Source organism: Gorilla gorilla, chromosome 4 (assembly GCF_029281585.2).
Source record: "Gorilla gorilla gorilla isolate KB3781 chromosome 4, NHGRI_mGorGor1-v2.1_pri, whole genome shotgun sequence".
Classification (NCBI taxonomy): Eukaryota; Metazoa; Chordata; class Mammalia; order Primates; family Hominidae; genus Gorilla; species Gorilla gorilla.
The window spans coordinates 122,986,649-123,003,328 of NC_073228.2; the positions used below are offsets into that span (position 1 = coordinate 122,986,649).

Below are 16,680 nucleotides of genomic sequence, written 5' to 3' on the forward strand. Positions count from 1 at the left end.
TACGTGTGCATGTGTCTTTATAGCAGCATGATTTATATTCCCTTGGGTATATACCCAGTAATGGGATGACTGGGTCAAATGGTATTTCTAGTTCTAGATCCTCGAGGAATCGCCACACTGTCTTCCACAGTGGTTGAACTAGTTTACACTCCCACCAGCAGTGTAAAAGTGTTTCTGTTTCTCCACATCCTCTCCAGCACCTGTTGTTTCCTGACTTTTTAATGATCACCATTCTAACTGATGTGAGGTGGTATCTCATTGTGGTTTTGATTTGCATTTCTCTGATGGCCAGTGATGATGAGCATTTTTTCATGTGTCTTTTGGCTGCATAAATGTCTTCTTTTGAGAAGTGTCTGTTCATATCCTTCAGCCACTTTTTGATGGGGTTGTTTGTTTTTTGCTTGTAAATTTGAGTTCTTTGTAGAGTCTGGATATTAGCCCTTTGTCAGATGAGTAGATTGCAAACATTTTCTCCCATTCTGTAGGTTGCCTGTTCACTCTGATGGTAGTTTCTTTTGCTGTGCAGAAGCTCTTTAGTTTAATTAGATCCCATTTGTCAATTTTGTCTTTTGTTGCCATTGCTTTTGGTGTTTTAGACATGCCTTGTCCATGCCTATGTCCTGAATGGTATTGCCTAGGTTTTCTTCTAGGGTTTTTATGGTTTTAGGTCTAACATTGAAGTCTTTAATCCATCCTGAATTAATTTTTGTATAAGGTGTAAGGAAGGGATCCAGTTTCAACTTTCTACGTATGGCTAGCCAGTTTTCTCAGCACCATTTATTAAATAGGGAATCCTTTCCCCATTTCTTGTTTTTGTCAGGTTTGTCAAAGATAAGATGGTTGTAGATGTGTGGTATTATTTCTGAGGGCTCTGTTCTGTTCCATTGGTCTATATCTCTGTTTTGGTACCAGTACCATGCTGTTTTGGTTACTGTAGCCTTGTAGTATAGTTTGAAGTCAGATAGCGTGATGCCTCCAGCTTTGTTCTTTTGGCTTAGGATTGACTTGGCGATGCCGGCTCTTTTTTGGTTCCATATGAACTTTAAAGTAGTTTTTTCCAATTCTGTGAAGAAAGTCATTGGTAGCTTGATGGGGATGGCATTGAATCTATAAATTACCTTGGGCAGTATGGCCATTTTCACGATATTGATTCTTCCTATCCATGAGCATAGAATGTTCCTCCGTTTGTTTGTGTCCTCTTATTTCATTGAGCAGTGGTTTGTAGTTCTCCTTGAAGAGGTCCTTCACATCCTTTGTAAGTTGGATTCCTAGGTATTTTTTTCTCTTTGAAGCAATCGTGAATGGGAGTTCACTCATGATTTAGCTCTCTGTTAGTCTGTTACTGGTGTATAAGAATGCTTGTGATTCTTGCACATTGATTTTATATCCTGAGACTTTGCTGAAGTTGCTTATCAGCTTAAGGAGATTTTGGGCTGAGACGATGGGTTTTCTAAATATACAATCATGTCATCTGCAAACAGGGACAATTTGACTTCCTCTTTTCCTAACTGAATACCCTTTATTTCTTTCTCCTGCCTGATTGCCCTGGCCAGAACTTCCAACACTGTGTTGAATAGGAGTGGTGAGAGAGGGTATCCCTGTCTTGTGCCAGTTTTCAAAGGGAATGCTTCCAGTTTTTGTCCATTCAGTATGATATCGGTTGTGGGTTTGTCATAAATAGCTCTAATTATTTTGAGATACGTCCCATCAATACCTAATTTGTTGAGAGTTTTTAGCATGAAGGGCTGTTGAATTTTGTCAAAGGCCTTTTCTGCATCTATTGAGATAATCATGTGGTTTTTGTCATTGGTTCTGTTTATGTGATGGATTACATTTATTGATTTGCGTATGTTGAACTAGCCTTGCATCCCAGGGATGAAGCTGACCTGATCGTGGTGGGTAAGCTTTTTGATGTGCTGCTGGATTTGGTTTGCCAGTATTTTATTGAGGATTTTTGCATTAATGTTCATCAGGGATATTTGTCTAAAATTCTCTTTTTTGGTTGTGTCTCTGCCAGGCTTTGGTATCAGGATGATGCTGGCCTCATAAAATGAGTTAGGGAGGATTCCCTCTTTTTCTATCAATTGGAATAGCTTCAGAAGGAATGGTACCAGCTCCTCCTTGTACCTCTGGTAGAATTCGGCTCTGAATCTGTCTGGTCCTAGACTTTTTTTGATCGGTAGGCTATTAATTATTGCCTCAATTTCAGAGCCCGTTACTGGTCTATTCAGAGATTCAACTTCTTCCTGGTTTAGTCTTGGGAGGGTGTATATGTCCAGGAATTTATCCATTTCTTCTAGATTTTCTAGTTTATTTGTGTAGAGGTGTTTGTAGTATTCTCTTATGGTAGTTTGCGTTTCTGTGGGATCAGTGGTGATATCCCCTTTATCATTTTTTATTGCGTCTCTTTGATTCTTCTCTCTTTTCTTCTTTATTAGTCTTGCTAGTGGTTTATCAATTTTGTTGATATTTTCAAAAAACCAGCTCCTGGATTCATTGATTTTTGAAGGGTTTTTTGTGTCTCTGTCTCCTTCAGTTCTGCTCTGATCTTAGTTATTTCCTTCTGCTAGCTTTTGAATGTGTTTGCTCTTGCTTCACTAGTTCTTTTAATTGGGATGGTAGGATATCAGTTTTAGATCTTTCCTGCTTTCTCTTGTGGGCATTTAGTGCTATAAATTTCCCTCTACACACTGCTTTAAATGTGTCCCAGAGATTCTGGTATGTTGTGTCTTTGTTCTCATTGGTTTCAAAGAACATCCTTCTTTGTGCCTTCATTTCGTTACGTACCCAGTAGTCATTCAGGAGCTGGTTGTTGAGTTTCCATGTAGTTGAGCAGTTTTGAGTGCATTTCTTAATCCTGAATTCTAGTTTGATTGCACTGTGGTCTGAGAGACAGTTTGTTATAATTTTTGTGCTTTTACACTTGCAGAGGAGGGCTTTACTTCCAACTGTGTGGTCATTTTTGGAACAAGTGTGATGTGGTGCTGAGAAGAATGTATATTCTGTTGATTTGGGGTGGCAAGTTCTGTAGATGTCTGTTAGGTCCGCTTGGTGCAGAGCTGAGTTCAATTCCTGGGTATCCTTGTTAACTTTCTGTCTTATTCATCTGTCTAATGTTGACAGTGGGGTGTTAAAGTCTCCCATTATTATTGTGTGGGAGTCTAAGTCTCTTTGTAGGTCTCTAAGGACTTGCTTTATGAATCTGGGTGCTCCTGTATAGGGTGCATATATGTTTAGAGTAGTTAGCTCTTGTTGTTGAATTGATCCCTTTACCATTATGTAATGGCCTTCTTTGTCTCTTTTGATCTTTGTTGGTTTAAAGTCTGTTTTATCAGAGACTGGGATTGCAACCCCTGCCTTTTTTTGTTTTCTATTTGCTTGGTAGATCTCCTCCATCCCTTTATTTTGTGCCTATGTGTGTCTCTGCACGTGAGATGGGTTTCCTGAATATAGCACACTCACGGGTCTTGACTCTTTATGCAATTTGCCAGTCTGTGTCTTTTAACTGGAGCATTTAGCCCATTTACATTTAAGGTTAATATTGTTATGTGTGACTTTGATCCTGTCATTATGATGTTGGCTGGTTATTTTGCTTGTTAGTTGATGTAGTTTCTTCTTAGCATTGATGGTCTTTACAGTTTGGCATGTTTTTGTAGTGGCTGGTACTGGTTGTTCCTTTCCATGTTTAGTGCTTCCTTCAGGAGCTCTTTTAGGGCAGGCCTGGTGGTGACAAAATCTCTCAGCATTTGCTTGTCTGTAAAGGATTTTATTTCTCCTTCACTTATGAAGCTTAGTTGGGCTGGATATGAAATTCTGTGTTGAAAATTCTTTTCTTTAAGAATGTTGAATATTGGCCCCCACTCTCTTCTGGCTTGTAGAGTTTCTGCCGAGAGATCAGCTGTTAGTCTGATGGGCTTCCCTTTGTGGGTAACCCGACCTTTCTCTCTGGCTGCCCTTAACATTTTTTCCTTCATTTCAACTTCGGTGAATCTGATGATTATGTGTCTTGGGGTTGCTCTTCTCGAGGAGTATCTTTGTGGTGTTCTCTGTATTTCCTGAATCTGAATGTTGGCCTGCCTTTCTAGATTTGGGAAGTTCTCCTGGATAGTATCCTGCAGAGTGGTTTCCAACTTGATTCCATTCTCCCCGTCACTTTCAGGTACAGCAGTCAGACATAGATTTGGTCGTTTCACATAGTCCCATATTTCTTGGAGGCTTTGTTCGTTTCTTTTTACTCTTGTTTTCTAAACTTCTCTTCTCACTTCATTTCATTCATTTGATCTTCAGTCACTGATACCCTTTCTTCCAGTTGATCAAATCGGCTACTGAAGCTTGTGCATTCATCAAGTAGTTCTCGTGCCATGGTTTTGAGCTCCATCATGTCATTTAAGAACTTCTCTTCATTGGTTATTCTAGTTAGCCATTTGTCTAATCTTTTTTCAAGGTTTTTAACTTCTTTGTGATGGGTTTGTGATCGTCTGAAGCCTTCTCTCGTCAGTCATTCTCTGTCCAGCTTTGTTCCGTTGCGTTTTTTTTCAAGGTAGATAAAACCACAAAGATGGGGAAAAAACAGAGCAGAAAAGCTGAAAATTCTAAAAATCAGAGCGCCTCTGGCGAGGAGCTGCATTCCTTTGGAGGGGGAGAGGTGCTCTGATTTTTAGAATTTTCAGCTTTTCTGCTCTGTTTTTTCCCCATCTTTGTGGTTTTATCTACCTTTGGTCTTTGATGATGGTGACGTACTGATGGGGTTTTGGTGTGGATGTCCTTTCTGTTTGTTAGTTTTCCTTCTAACAGTCAGGACCCTCAGCTGCAGGTCTGTTGGAGTTTGCTGCAGGTCCACTCCAGACCCTGTTTGCCTGGGTATCAGCAGCGAAGGCTGCAGAACAGCGAGTACTGCTGAACAGCAAATGTTGCTGCCTGATCGTTCCTCTGAAATCTTCATCTCAGAGGGGTACCCGGCCCTGTGCGGTATCAGTCTGGCCCTACTGGGTGGTGTCTCCTAGTTAGGCTACTCAGGGTTCAGTGACCCACTTGAGGAGGCCATCTGTCCGTTCTCAGATCTTAAACTCCGTGCTGGGAGAACCATTACTCTCTTCAAAGCTGTCAGACAGGGACATTTAAGTCTGCAGAGGTTTCTGCTGCCTTTTGTTCAGCTATGCCCTGCCCCCAGAGGTGGAGTCTATAGAGGCAGGCAGGCCTCCGTGAGCTGAGGTGGGCTCCACCCAGTTTGTGCTTCCCAGCTGCTTTGTTTACTTACTCAAGCCTCAGCGATGGCGATGCCCCTCCCCCAGCCTTGCTGCCGCGTTGCAGTTCGATCTCAGACTGCTGTGCTAGCAATGAGCGAAGCTCCTTGGGCGTGGTACCCTCTGAGCCATGTGCGGGATATAATCTCCTGGTGTGCCATTTGCTAAGACCGTTGGAAAAGCGTGTTAGTAAGGTGGGAGTGACCCGATTTTCCAGATGCTGTCTGTCACGGCTTCCCTTGGCTAGGAAAGGGAATTCCCTGACCCCTTGCACTTCCCGGATGAGGCGATGCCTCACCCTGCTTTGGCTCACGCTTGGTGGGCTGCACCCATTGTCCTGCCCCCACTGTCTGACAAGCCCCCGTGAGATGAACCCGGTACGTCAGTTGGAAATGCAGAAATCACCCATCTTCTGTGTTGCTCATGCTGGGAGCTATAGACTGGAGCTGTTCCTATTTGGCCATCTTGGAACCCTCCTTTTTTTTTTTTTTTTTTTTTTTTTTTGAGACAGAGTCTTGCTGTGTCGCCCAGGCTGGAGTGCAGTGGGCCAATCTCTGCTCACTGCAAGCTCAGCCTCCCAGGTTCACACCATTCTCCTGCCTCAGCCTGGTCAGTAGCTGGTATTACAGGCACCTGCCACCAGGCCGGGCTAATTTTTTTTTATTTTTTAGTAGAGACGGGGTTTCACTGTGTTAGCCAGGATGGTCTCAATCTCCTGACCTTGTGATCCGCGTGCCTCAGCCTCCCAAAGTGCTGAGATTACAGGTGTGAGCCACTGCACTCGGCCTTTTTTGGACAGAGTCTTGCTCCATTGCCCAGGCTGGAATGCAGTGGTGCGATCTTGGCTCACTGCAACCTCCATCTCTCAGGGTCAAGCGATTCTCATGCCTCAGCCTCCCAAGAAGCTGGGTTACAGGAATGTGCCACCGTGCCCGGCTAATTTTGGCATTTTTAATAGAGACGGGTTTTCGCCATGTTGGCCAGGCTGATACTGAACTCTAGGCCTCAAGCATTCTGTCCGCCTCGAGTAAATAATTTTTTTTTTTTTTTTTTTTTTTTTTTTGAGACGGAGTCTCGCTCTGTCGCCCAGGCTGGAGTGCAATGGCGCGATCTCGGCTCACTGCAAGCTCCGCCTCCCGGGTTCACACTATTCTCCTGCCTCAGCCTCCCGAGTAGCTGGGACTACAGGCGCCCGCCACTGCGCCCGGCTAATTTTTTTGTATTTTTAGTAGAGATGGGGTTTCACCGTGGTCTCGATCTCCTGACCTCGTGATCCGCCCACCTCGGCCTCCCAGAGTGCTGGGATTACAGGCGTGAGCCACCGCGCCCGGCCGAGTAAATAATTTTTATGAGTATAAAAACTAGTCACAATTGAAGCATTTAAGGTAGAGCCTGGAATATTACTTGAGGAAAGCATTAAAGGCAATATTTGCATAAGGTGTTATTTGCACAAAAAGTGAAAAGTGAAAGCCTCGTTTCACCTCTCCTCCAGCTTTGTCCCTCTCCCTAGAAGACAGCCACTAACAACTATTGATGAATTTTTGTTTATTATGGAATATTCTTTTTTTTTTTTGAGACGGACTCTTTCTCTGTTTCCCAGGCTGCAGTGCAGTGGTGTGATCTCAGCTCATGGCAACCTCCACCTCCTGGGTCAAGCGATTCTCCTGCCTCAGCCTCCTGACTAGCTGGGATTACAGGCACCCACCACCACGCCCAGCTAATTTTTTATATTTTTGGTAGAGACCAGGTTTCACCATGTTGGCCAAGCTGGTCTCAAACTCCTGACCTTGTGATCCGCCTGCCTCTGCCTCCCAAAGTGCTGGGATTACAGGCGGGAGCCACCGTGCCTGGCCTTTCTTTACCTTTCTTTTAAAACATAGATTTGTTTTGGAGAAAATTGTTTACACTCCTTGAGTTCATTCTAGCCTTTACAGTTTAGCAGACACCAACATGATCCAGTTTTGATTTAATGTGATACTTAAATTTTTGCTTACTTCTAATTAGGGATTATTTGCAGCAACTCACTGGATTTGTACTTCAGTGTACTCAATTTAACATTCATATCAAAAGTAACACCAAGGAGCTGGGCATGGTCACTCATACCTGTAATCCCAACACTTTGGGAGGCTGAGGCAGGCAGATCACCTGAGGCCAGGAGTTCAAGACCAGCCTGGCTAACATGGTAAAACCCCGTCTCTACCAAAAATAAAAAAAAAAAAAAATTAGCTGGGTGTGGTGGCAGGCACCTGTAGTCCCAGCTACTTGGGAAGCTGGGGCAGAATTGCTTGAACCTGGAAGGCAGAGGTTGTAGTGAGCTGAGATTACACTACTGCACTCCAGCTCCCTGTGTGGCAGAGCGAGACTCCATCTCAAAAAAAAAAAAGTAAGAAAGACCAAGGAACAAATGCTTTTTTAGCTGTGTGACTGTCTTGAATGCTTTCCTTGAGCGTGAGAAGGGAACCTCAGCTTCAGTCTTAATGCTAACAAATAAGCAGTCCATCTTAGAATTAGCTTATTAAAGAGGTTGATAGGTTAGTCTATTAAGTAAAAACTAGTTGTTGTTGATGTTAAGATACATATGTTACTAGTTCCTTTGACATTATGGTGATGACTTTTTTTTTTTTTTTTTTGAGACAGAGTCTTGCTCTGTCGCCAAGCTGGAGTGCAGTGGTATAATCAAGGCTCACTGCAACCTCTGCCTCTCGGGTTCAAGTGATTCTTCTGCCTCAGCCTCCTGAGTAGCTGGGATTACAGGCACGTGCCACCATGCCTGGCTAATTTTTGTATTTTCAGTAGAGATGGTGTTTCACCATGTTGGCCAGGCTGGTCTCGAACTCCTGACCTCCTCGTGATCTGCCTTCCTTGGCCTCCCAAGGTGGTGGGATTACAGGTGTGAGCCACTGCACCCAACCAACATTTTTTTTTTTATTGTGGATCAGTTTAAAATTTGCTTGTTACCAAAATTTGTTATAAATTAAGATACTTCTATTAACAGAGCTACAAATTATAGACATTTTATCATGTGAATATTTTTCACTGTTAAACATTTATGGTTAAATAAATTATACTATATGACCTAGAATATATAATTTAATGTCCTTTGCAATAGATACATTAAATTTACCGTTTAAATCTGTTACCGTTAATAATAGTGGCAAACATTATGTTGGAAGTCTTTTCTTTTACATCACAACATTGTTATGTGAATTTTTGACAGTAGAAACAAAAATAGAGAAATACAATATATGAATATAGCTAAATACAGAATGGTGACTTTTTTCTCTTCAAGGGTAAAAAGACTTTTTTTCTCTTCTAGTGAATTAGACTGCATAAATAGAAAAAGATTGGTTTGTTAGCTTTACAGTTTTGCCTAGAAATGATCTATAAATGCATTTCCCCACCTGCTACTTACGGAAAGTATAAAAAGGAAGTTAAAGGAAAGTTTCCTTGTTGGTTACTACCATAAGAAAGATGCTATATTCTATTTTAGCAGGGCCACTATATGGAAAATATCTAAATTAAATGTTGTTACAAAAATGAATTACTAATGAGATTCTAGCTAAGGAGGGCACTAAATGAAGATTTTGTGTGTATATATGTATATAATTATTATTATTGTTACTATTTTTGAGACGAAGTCTCACTCTGTTGCCCAGGCTGAAGTGCAATGGTGTGATCTCGGCTCACAGCAAACTCCACCTCCCGGGTTCATGCCATTCTCCTGCCTCAGCCTCCCAAGTAGCTGGGACTACAGGTGCCCGCCACCACTCCTGGCTACTTTTTTGTATTTTTAATAAAGGCGGGGTTTCACTGTGTTAGCAAGGATGGTCTCAATCTCCTGACCTCGTGATCGTCTCAATCTCCTGACCTCGTGATCCACCCACCTTGGCCTCCCAAAGCATTGGGAATACTGGCGTGAGCCACCGCGCCTGGCCAATATATATTTAAAAAATCCAAAACAAAGGTTGCTATAAAAAAGCTCTGTATGCACTGTAAGCATATAGGTTTTTTTCCTTTTTTCATGTGTGTTTTTAAACAATGGAAGAGTCAACTGTGTTAGACTAAATTGTGTTATTGACTGGGTGCGATGGCTCATGTCTCTAATCCCAGCACTTTGGGAGGCTGAGGCGGTGGTGAAGTCAGGAATTTGAAACCAGCCTGGCCAACATGGTGAAACCCCATCTCTGCTAAAAATACAAAATTAGCCAGGCGTGTTGGTGCCTGCCTGTAATCCCAGCTACTTGGGAGGCTGAGGCAGGAGAATCGCTTGAACCTGGGAGGCGGAGGTTGCAGTGAGCTGAGATGGCGCCATTGCCCTCCAGCCTGGGCAGCAAGAGTGAAACTCTGTCTCAAAAATAAAATAAGGTAAAATAAAATAAAATAAAAACATTATTGTATATGCTGCATTGAATGGAACCTTTATATTATAATTTTCAAAAAAGTTTGCGTCATAGCAGTTTATCCTCATTGAAAACCTTGCAGCATCCTTTTATTTTGGAATGTCCTCTCAACAGTCATACCACCAGGACATGACTGTATAACAATAAAATATTCTCTTACGTTAAATTGGGGATATCTATTCAATAAAAGACAAAAAAGAAAATGTAGGAAATGTACTTAGAGCTGTTACTTTCTAAGTGCCCAACACCGTGGACAATTCAAGCATCATAATCTCCATAAATAATAATAACAAAAAAAATTTTTGTCCTGCTGTTAAAATCCATCATTATAGACAAAACTGGTGAAGATTGATTAGACAGATTCATCTAACACTGATGTCCAAGCTGGCGTTGGCAGCTAATGCATAACTGGTGGTCAATAGAGATTTTGAAAGATCTTCACTTTCTATTGTTCTTTTCCAGGGGTCTTGAAGAGTTCTGTTCTAAAATATGTTGTTGAGTTGAGCTTCTCAGTTTGCTTTCTCTTTCTCAAACTGGTGACGTTTTTCCTCTAATTCTTTGTGCTGTGCTTAAATTCCTTTTTGCTCTTGGCACCGTTGGAGCTCAGTTTCAGAGTCCTTCAGTTTTTGAACTTTTTTTTTTTTGACCTTCATCTTGAACACCTGCTTCATCTCTGTCCCCATCTTCTTCATTTTAGCTACGTGCTGTCTTCTTTCCTCTTCCATTTGTGCCAGAGGGCTCTTAGTAAGCTGCCCTTTATTCTTGTTGTTTTCAACTCCATTGTTAAGTCAGCTGCCAGTTTTCTGCTTCCGTGGTTTTCGTAATGGGCATTATCAGGAACATCTTTCAAGTCTTGTATGTGTGTTCCTATCAAGATACTCCTTAGAATTGTAAAATTACAGTGCTCACCATATTCAACATCAGCAACACCCCTAGGGATAATGCCTTCCTCTGACTCTCTTGCCATTAACTTCAATGGTAGTATTATTGGCTACCACAGCAAGTGGTAAACAGTCCTTTATCCTTTTTTTTTTTTTTTTTGAGACAGAGTCTCGCTCTGTCACCCAGGCAAGCCTGGTGATAGCTGGTTGTCCAGGATAGAATTTTAGTTCAACTTTAAACTTACCGAATTACTCACAGAATTACTTAGTCTGGTAATCTGGAGTGCAGTGACCGATAGCTCACTGCAACTTCTGCCTCCTGGCTTCAAGTGATTATTGTGACTCAGCCTCCCAAGTAATTGGGATTACAGGCACATGCCACCATGCCTGGCTAATTTTTGTATTTTTAGTAGAGATGGGGTTTCGTCGTGTTGACCAGGCTGGTCTCAAACTCCTGGCCTCAAGTGATTTGCCTGCTCTGGCCTCCCAGAGTGCTGGGATTACAGACATGAGCTGCTGCGCCCAGCCAGTCCTTTATCTTTTTAACAAGTTATTTTCTTCATCATGTGTTTTTGGAAATTCATATATTTAATGTTCTTAGATTTCTTTCATTATCTGTTTTTAAACTATTGGCATTTCTCTGGTATCAGCATGTCTGCTTTGGCAGTAAGTGGGAATGATATTCACTTTTTCAAGCAAAAGCTTCATAAACTTAGTATCCAATGGTTTAAGTCCATGTCCTGAAGGAGAAATGAAGTATAAACAACACTGCACCCTGTTATCCGGCATCTGACATCTGTTTTATCATGATTCTCCATTTAGGTGGTCCTCAATTTACTATCAGTGTAGTCAGTAACCAACAATTACTATTACCCATTGCAACTCTAAATCATGGGATATCAACTCTTGTGAGCAGCAACTGAACACCACCTTTTTTGATTAAAACTTTGCATAGTTCCACCTGCACGGTCTTTTTAATTCTATGAGAAGGATCTGGATACTCTGGAGAATACAGAGTGAGGAATAATGAGTTGATTAATGTAAAGTTTCCGAATCCAGCTTTCCCCACTGCCATAAGTATGAATTCCAACCCTCTCTTCACTGATTTTCTGCATATTTGATTTGGGAGATTGGAAAATCCCACATAGACTTCAGGGTTCTTCTGTTGAGCTACCATGCTGCTGTTGATGCTTCTCTCCTCAGCAGCAGATCTCTTGCTGACTGACATACCCTCCCCACTCCATGACTAGCCCCAGCTGGAAATCTTATTTAGAGGTTGAATAAAATGTGTTCCAGAGATTTAAAGATAAATGAAATATTATAAATTTGTTCAGACCCGTAGAATGTACAACACCAAGAATGAACCCTAAGGTAAACTATAGACGTTGGGTGAAAGTGATGTGTCAGTGTAGATTCATCAATTGTAATAAATGTACCACTTTTGGTAGTGGATGTTGATAATGTGGGAGGCTATGCATATGTAGGATGGGGAATATGGCTGTACCTTTGAATTTTGCTGTGAACTTAAAACTACTCTAAAAAATAGTATTTAAAAAATCTTAAAATAGGCCAGGCACGGTGGCTCACGTCTGTAATCCCAGCACTTTGGGAGGCTGAGGCAGGTGGATCACGAGGTTGGGAGATCGAGACCATCTTGGCCAGCGTGGTGAAACCCTGTCTCTACTGAAAATACAAAAATTAGCTGGGCGTGGTGGCGTGTGCCTGTAATCACAGCTACTCGGGAGGCTGAGGCAGGAGAATGGCTTGAACCAGGGAGTTTGCAGTAAGCCAAGATCACACCAGTGCACTCCAGCCTGGCAACAGAGCGAAACTCTGTCTCAAAAAAACAAAATCTCAAAATAAAAAGTGAAAGAGAAAGACTTTCAGGCAAACAAAATATAAATGTAATAGTAATAAAAATATGAAACATGGATGTTTTATATGCTAGAAGGTAAAAATTTTAATTTTATCTTTTTTTTCTCTTATAGACATTCCACTTCTTCCATCTATTACATCTCTGAGTCTAAATGAAAATGAAGAGAAGACCGGACCTTTTGTTGTACACTGGTTAAACAATAAAGAACTGCATTTTACTTTGTCCATGGAAGTTTTTTTACAGCAACTTAGAAAAAGTTTTGAACAACCATCTTCTGAGGCCAATGTAGAAGATTCTAATCAGGCAGATGTAAAATCTGATGAAGGTAAAACTTTAAGAGGAAAGAAAATTTAAAGTTTTGTTCAAAATAGCAAACATTTTCATATTAGGGTAAATCTAGCTACTTGTAATAAACTTCAAAATTGCAGTGACATGATCCAAACATGGACTAGCTCATTTAATAATCTAATGTAGATATTTCTGTTATAGGTAGCTTTCTTCCACATGGTTATTTAAGGACTGGGGGTTCTCATTCTTCTGGTTTTGTTAGCCCTTAGGACTTTCCTATATAAAGGACTATCTGTAGACTAGCAGCATTGGTGTTACCCAGGAGCTTGTTAGAATGCATGTCTCAAGGTCCACGCAGACCCACCAAACCAGAATCTGCAATTTAATGAAATTTCCAGGTGATTTGTATGTACATTAAAGTTTGAGAAGCATTGAAACTAGGACATTAAATTTCTCTGCCTTTGGCCTTCAGTTGGTATAGAGAGAGAGGTAGAGAAAAAGAAAGCATAGCTATTTTTCAGCTACCTTGATTGACGCATATCACTTACACTGTCATTCAGCTGGCAAGAACATTCAGCTGGAATTCACAGGGCCTGTGTAGTTCCTGACTTTGTAGCCTTTATATACTGAGAAATGGAAAGTAAGAAACTGTGGTGGGCAGCTAGCCATCTCTGTGACAGTCTGTGGTTCATAAATGTGTTTGGTTTTTTTTTTAAAGTTTTGTTTTAATTTGTTTAATTTTTAATTTCAAGATTGTTTATGATCATTAGGTAAGAAAAATCAAACAGGTACACAGATAGTTATAAAGTTTCCACATTGTTAAGTTTGATAAGTATCCTTCCAGTTTGATTCTTTGCTTATGCTCATACAAACATCTAAATACAGACACTTAAAAGTTGTACTGTGGGTGTTCATTTTTATACAGAAATTATGTTCTGCACTTTGTGTTTTTTTTTTTTTTGATGGGGTCTTGCTCTGTCACCCAGGCTGGAGTGCAGTGGCACAATCTTGGCTCACTGCAGCCTCTACCTCCCGGGTTCAAGCAATTCTCCTGCCTCAGCCTCCCGAGTAGCTAGGATTACAGGCATCCGCCACTACACCTGGCTAATTTTTTTATTTTTAGTCAAGACAGGGTTTCACCATGTTAGTCAGACTGGTCTCGAACTCCTGACCTCAGGTGATCCATCCACCTGGGCCTCCCAAAGTGCTGGGATTACAGGCGTGAGACACCATGCTCGGCCTGTGCTTTGTTTTAATTCAGTCAGTAATGGGCAGTTTTTCATATCATTGTATTTAACGGCTGCTGAGTATTCCATGTCTAAGAGAAATGTCTAACAGGTCTTCTATTGATAGACATTTAAATTAATTTAAATTGTTTTTCATTATTCTAGGTACAATGACTTGTCTTTTTCTTTTTTGTGTGAGTTTTTCTATAATCTTGATTTCTAGATGGGGAATTTCCAGGGCGTGTAGCAATTTTAAATATCAATAACTTCTGACAAATTGCCCTCCAGAAATGTTTTACCAGTTTATACTTCCTCTAAGTGTATCTAAATATATGCTTTACATCCTTATCAACACTGGATGTTTTCATTATATTACTTTTTTTTTTTTTTTTTTGCCAGTTGATAACGGGACAATGGACATCTTGTTTTACTTTGCATTTTCTTGATGCAAAGTAAGCAGAATATCTTTTATTATATTTTTGCCCTTCTGTGGCTTGCCTTTTAATACCCTTTATCTAATTTCCTGCTGAGTTTTTTTTTTCTTATTGATTTGTATATCTTGACTTACTTTTTAAATCTGGTAAACAGTCAAAACTTAAGAAAAATATATCTCTTCAGAGAAAGGCTCTATATTGCTAACCAGGAATTGGGGGAGGGGGAGGGGACTGGGATTTTTGAAAGAGGAAAGAATATATATATTTACCTGTATTGATAAGTTGATACACAGTTTATTTTTTATTACTAAGGTGTTGAAGGAAACCTGGAAATTGGCACCATAAATGCATTCCCTTGAAATGGTTTCTTTAAGATGCCATACCAGTTACAAGTCCATACACCTAGAGGATAACTAATGTAGCATACTGAGGTTTGGATAAACCTGGTACTTTAGAGATAAAGTACAAATTACACTCAAATAATGTATTTTAAAAACTCAGTCCCAATTTTAGTTCCAATTCCAATTCCTTCTTTTTACCATGAGCAAAACTGAGGTCCAGAAAAGTAGTGTGTGTTACTAAAGGTTAACTGAGTGGTTAAATATAGAACATCTGCATTGAGAAGCCAGTTTACTTATTTTCCAGTTTAATATTAGGTCTTCTACCAGTAATCCACTGACTCAGTCCTGTATGGCTACTGATTACTCAGTGAACTTCAGTGACCTTATATTCCTGGTGCAAAGTTACTTTTAATGCAGAGCCCATTTCTTATTAATAAGAAAACTGTTACGTTTTTCATCTTGAATCCATTTATAAAGTTATTTGTGTGTGTGTTTGTACTAATTGTATTACTTTTGCTAAGGCATTTTATGTTCCTCACACTCAAGGCAAAGAGATAAAACATAATCTGAAGAAAAATATATACTTCTTCAAAATAAAAAGAGTCTTCTTCATTATGCAGATCTGGGCATATTGTACAATACTTAATGGCTCAAGGGGATCAAAGTACCAGTTTGATGCTGATCCACTAAATAGAATCTCATTCATATTTGATGACTGGACTGTTTGGGGGCTGTGATAGATTGAACCATTCTGGTGATATCCCCAGATCTCACTAAATAAGAAAAGGCTCTACACTAGAATATGTAACAATTGATCTGGCTATAAATTATGTCTATAGGCTCTTTATTATTATAAGGTGGCGAAAGAGGCCCCTTTCTTGAGCACATGTTTAATAAAAGTATTATTGTCATCTATAGATTGCTGGATTGATTTTATGTTGTTATAATGAAGATAAGGTGCATATACCACTGTCAGATTAAGAAACTTACATAACTTGGCCGGGCGCAGTGGCTCACGCCTGTAATGCCAGTACTTTGGGAGGCCGAGGCAGGTGGATCACGAGGTCAGGAGTTCAAGACCAGCTTGACCAAGATGGTGAAACCCCATCTCTACTAAAAAATACAAAAATTAGCCGAGCGCAGTGGCAGGCACCTGTAATCCCAGCTACTTGGGAGGCTGAGGCGGAATTGCTTGGACCCGGGCAGCAGAGGTTGCAGTGAGCTGAGATCACGCCACTGTACTCCAGCTTGGGCAAGAGTAAGACTCCGTCTCAAAAAAAAAAAAAAAAATGGAGCAAGTCCCTTTTCTGGGTTGACATTTAGTCCTATATTGGCAATGCTGCTGGCTATGAAACTCACCACCGAAGGTAAACGATTAATTTGAACTACTTGGTAGGTGTTATGGTAACAAATGATACTTTTATTTTTTGAAAGTCCAAGTTTTCTCCTTTCATCTGTGCAAGGGCAAAAGTAGATAAGAAACTAGATCTCAAAGTATGCTCTGGAGCATTATCATTAAGCATTACATTTACTGGTTTACTTAAAGTATATTGCAAAGAATACGGATAAAGAGATGTGTAGGGTGAGGTGTGGCGGAAGGGGTACGGAGCTTCCATGCTCTCCTTAGGCGTGAGATCTCCATGTATTCAGCTATCCAGAAGCTCGGTAATTCTTAATTTATAGTAATAACCTGTTTGTATTTACTTGGTTCATGAACTCTTTTGCTTATAGAAACGGATGATGTTGTTGATGATCTGAAAATAAATCCCGAAAAGAAGGAATTAGGCTGTGATAAAATGGTACCAAACTCAAGTTTTACATCATTATCGTCAGCTGCCATTGATCATCAGATTGAAGTACTTCTGTCTGAATGGAGTAAAAATGCAGATATGCTATTTAGTATTCATCCCATGGATGGTTCTTTGCTAGTTTGGCATGTGGATTGGCTGGATGAATACCAGCCTGGTATGTTTCGTCAAGTACAGGTACTA

The 16,680-nt window shown here is 40.5% G+C and overlaps 1 protein-coding gene and 1 pseudogene across 4 annotated transcripts in view; one reads left to right on the plus strand and one right to left on the minus strand.

Annotated features, from left to right (window-relative positions):
- DMXL1 (Dmx like 1) overlaps positions 1–16,680 on the plus strand; it is a 187,131-nt gene that overhangs the window by 54,884 nt on the left and 115,567 nt on the right. For all 4 annotated transcript variants that reach the window (XM_055387254.2, XM_055387255.2, XM_019028210.3 and 1 more), the window contains exons 10-11: positions 12,513–12,725; positions 16,421–16,674. In XM_055387254.2, the coding sequence (XP_055243229.2) occupies positions 12,513–12,725; positions 16,421–16,674 (467 nt within the window). The remainder of the gene's footprint in view (positions 1–12,512; positions 12,726–16,420; positions 16,675–16,680) is intronic.
- On the minus strand, positions 10,082–11,752 carry LOC101127497 (septin-7-like; annotated as a pseudogene).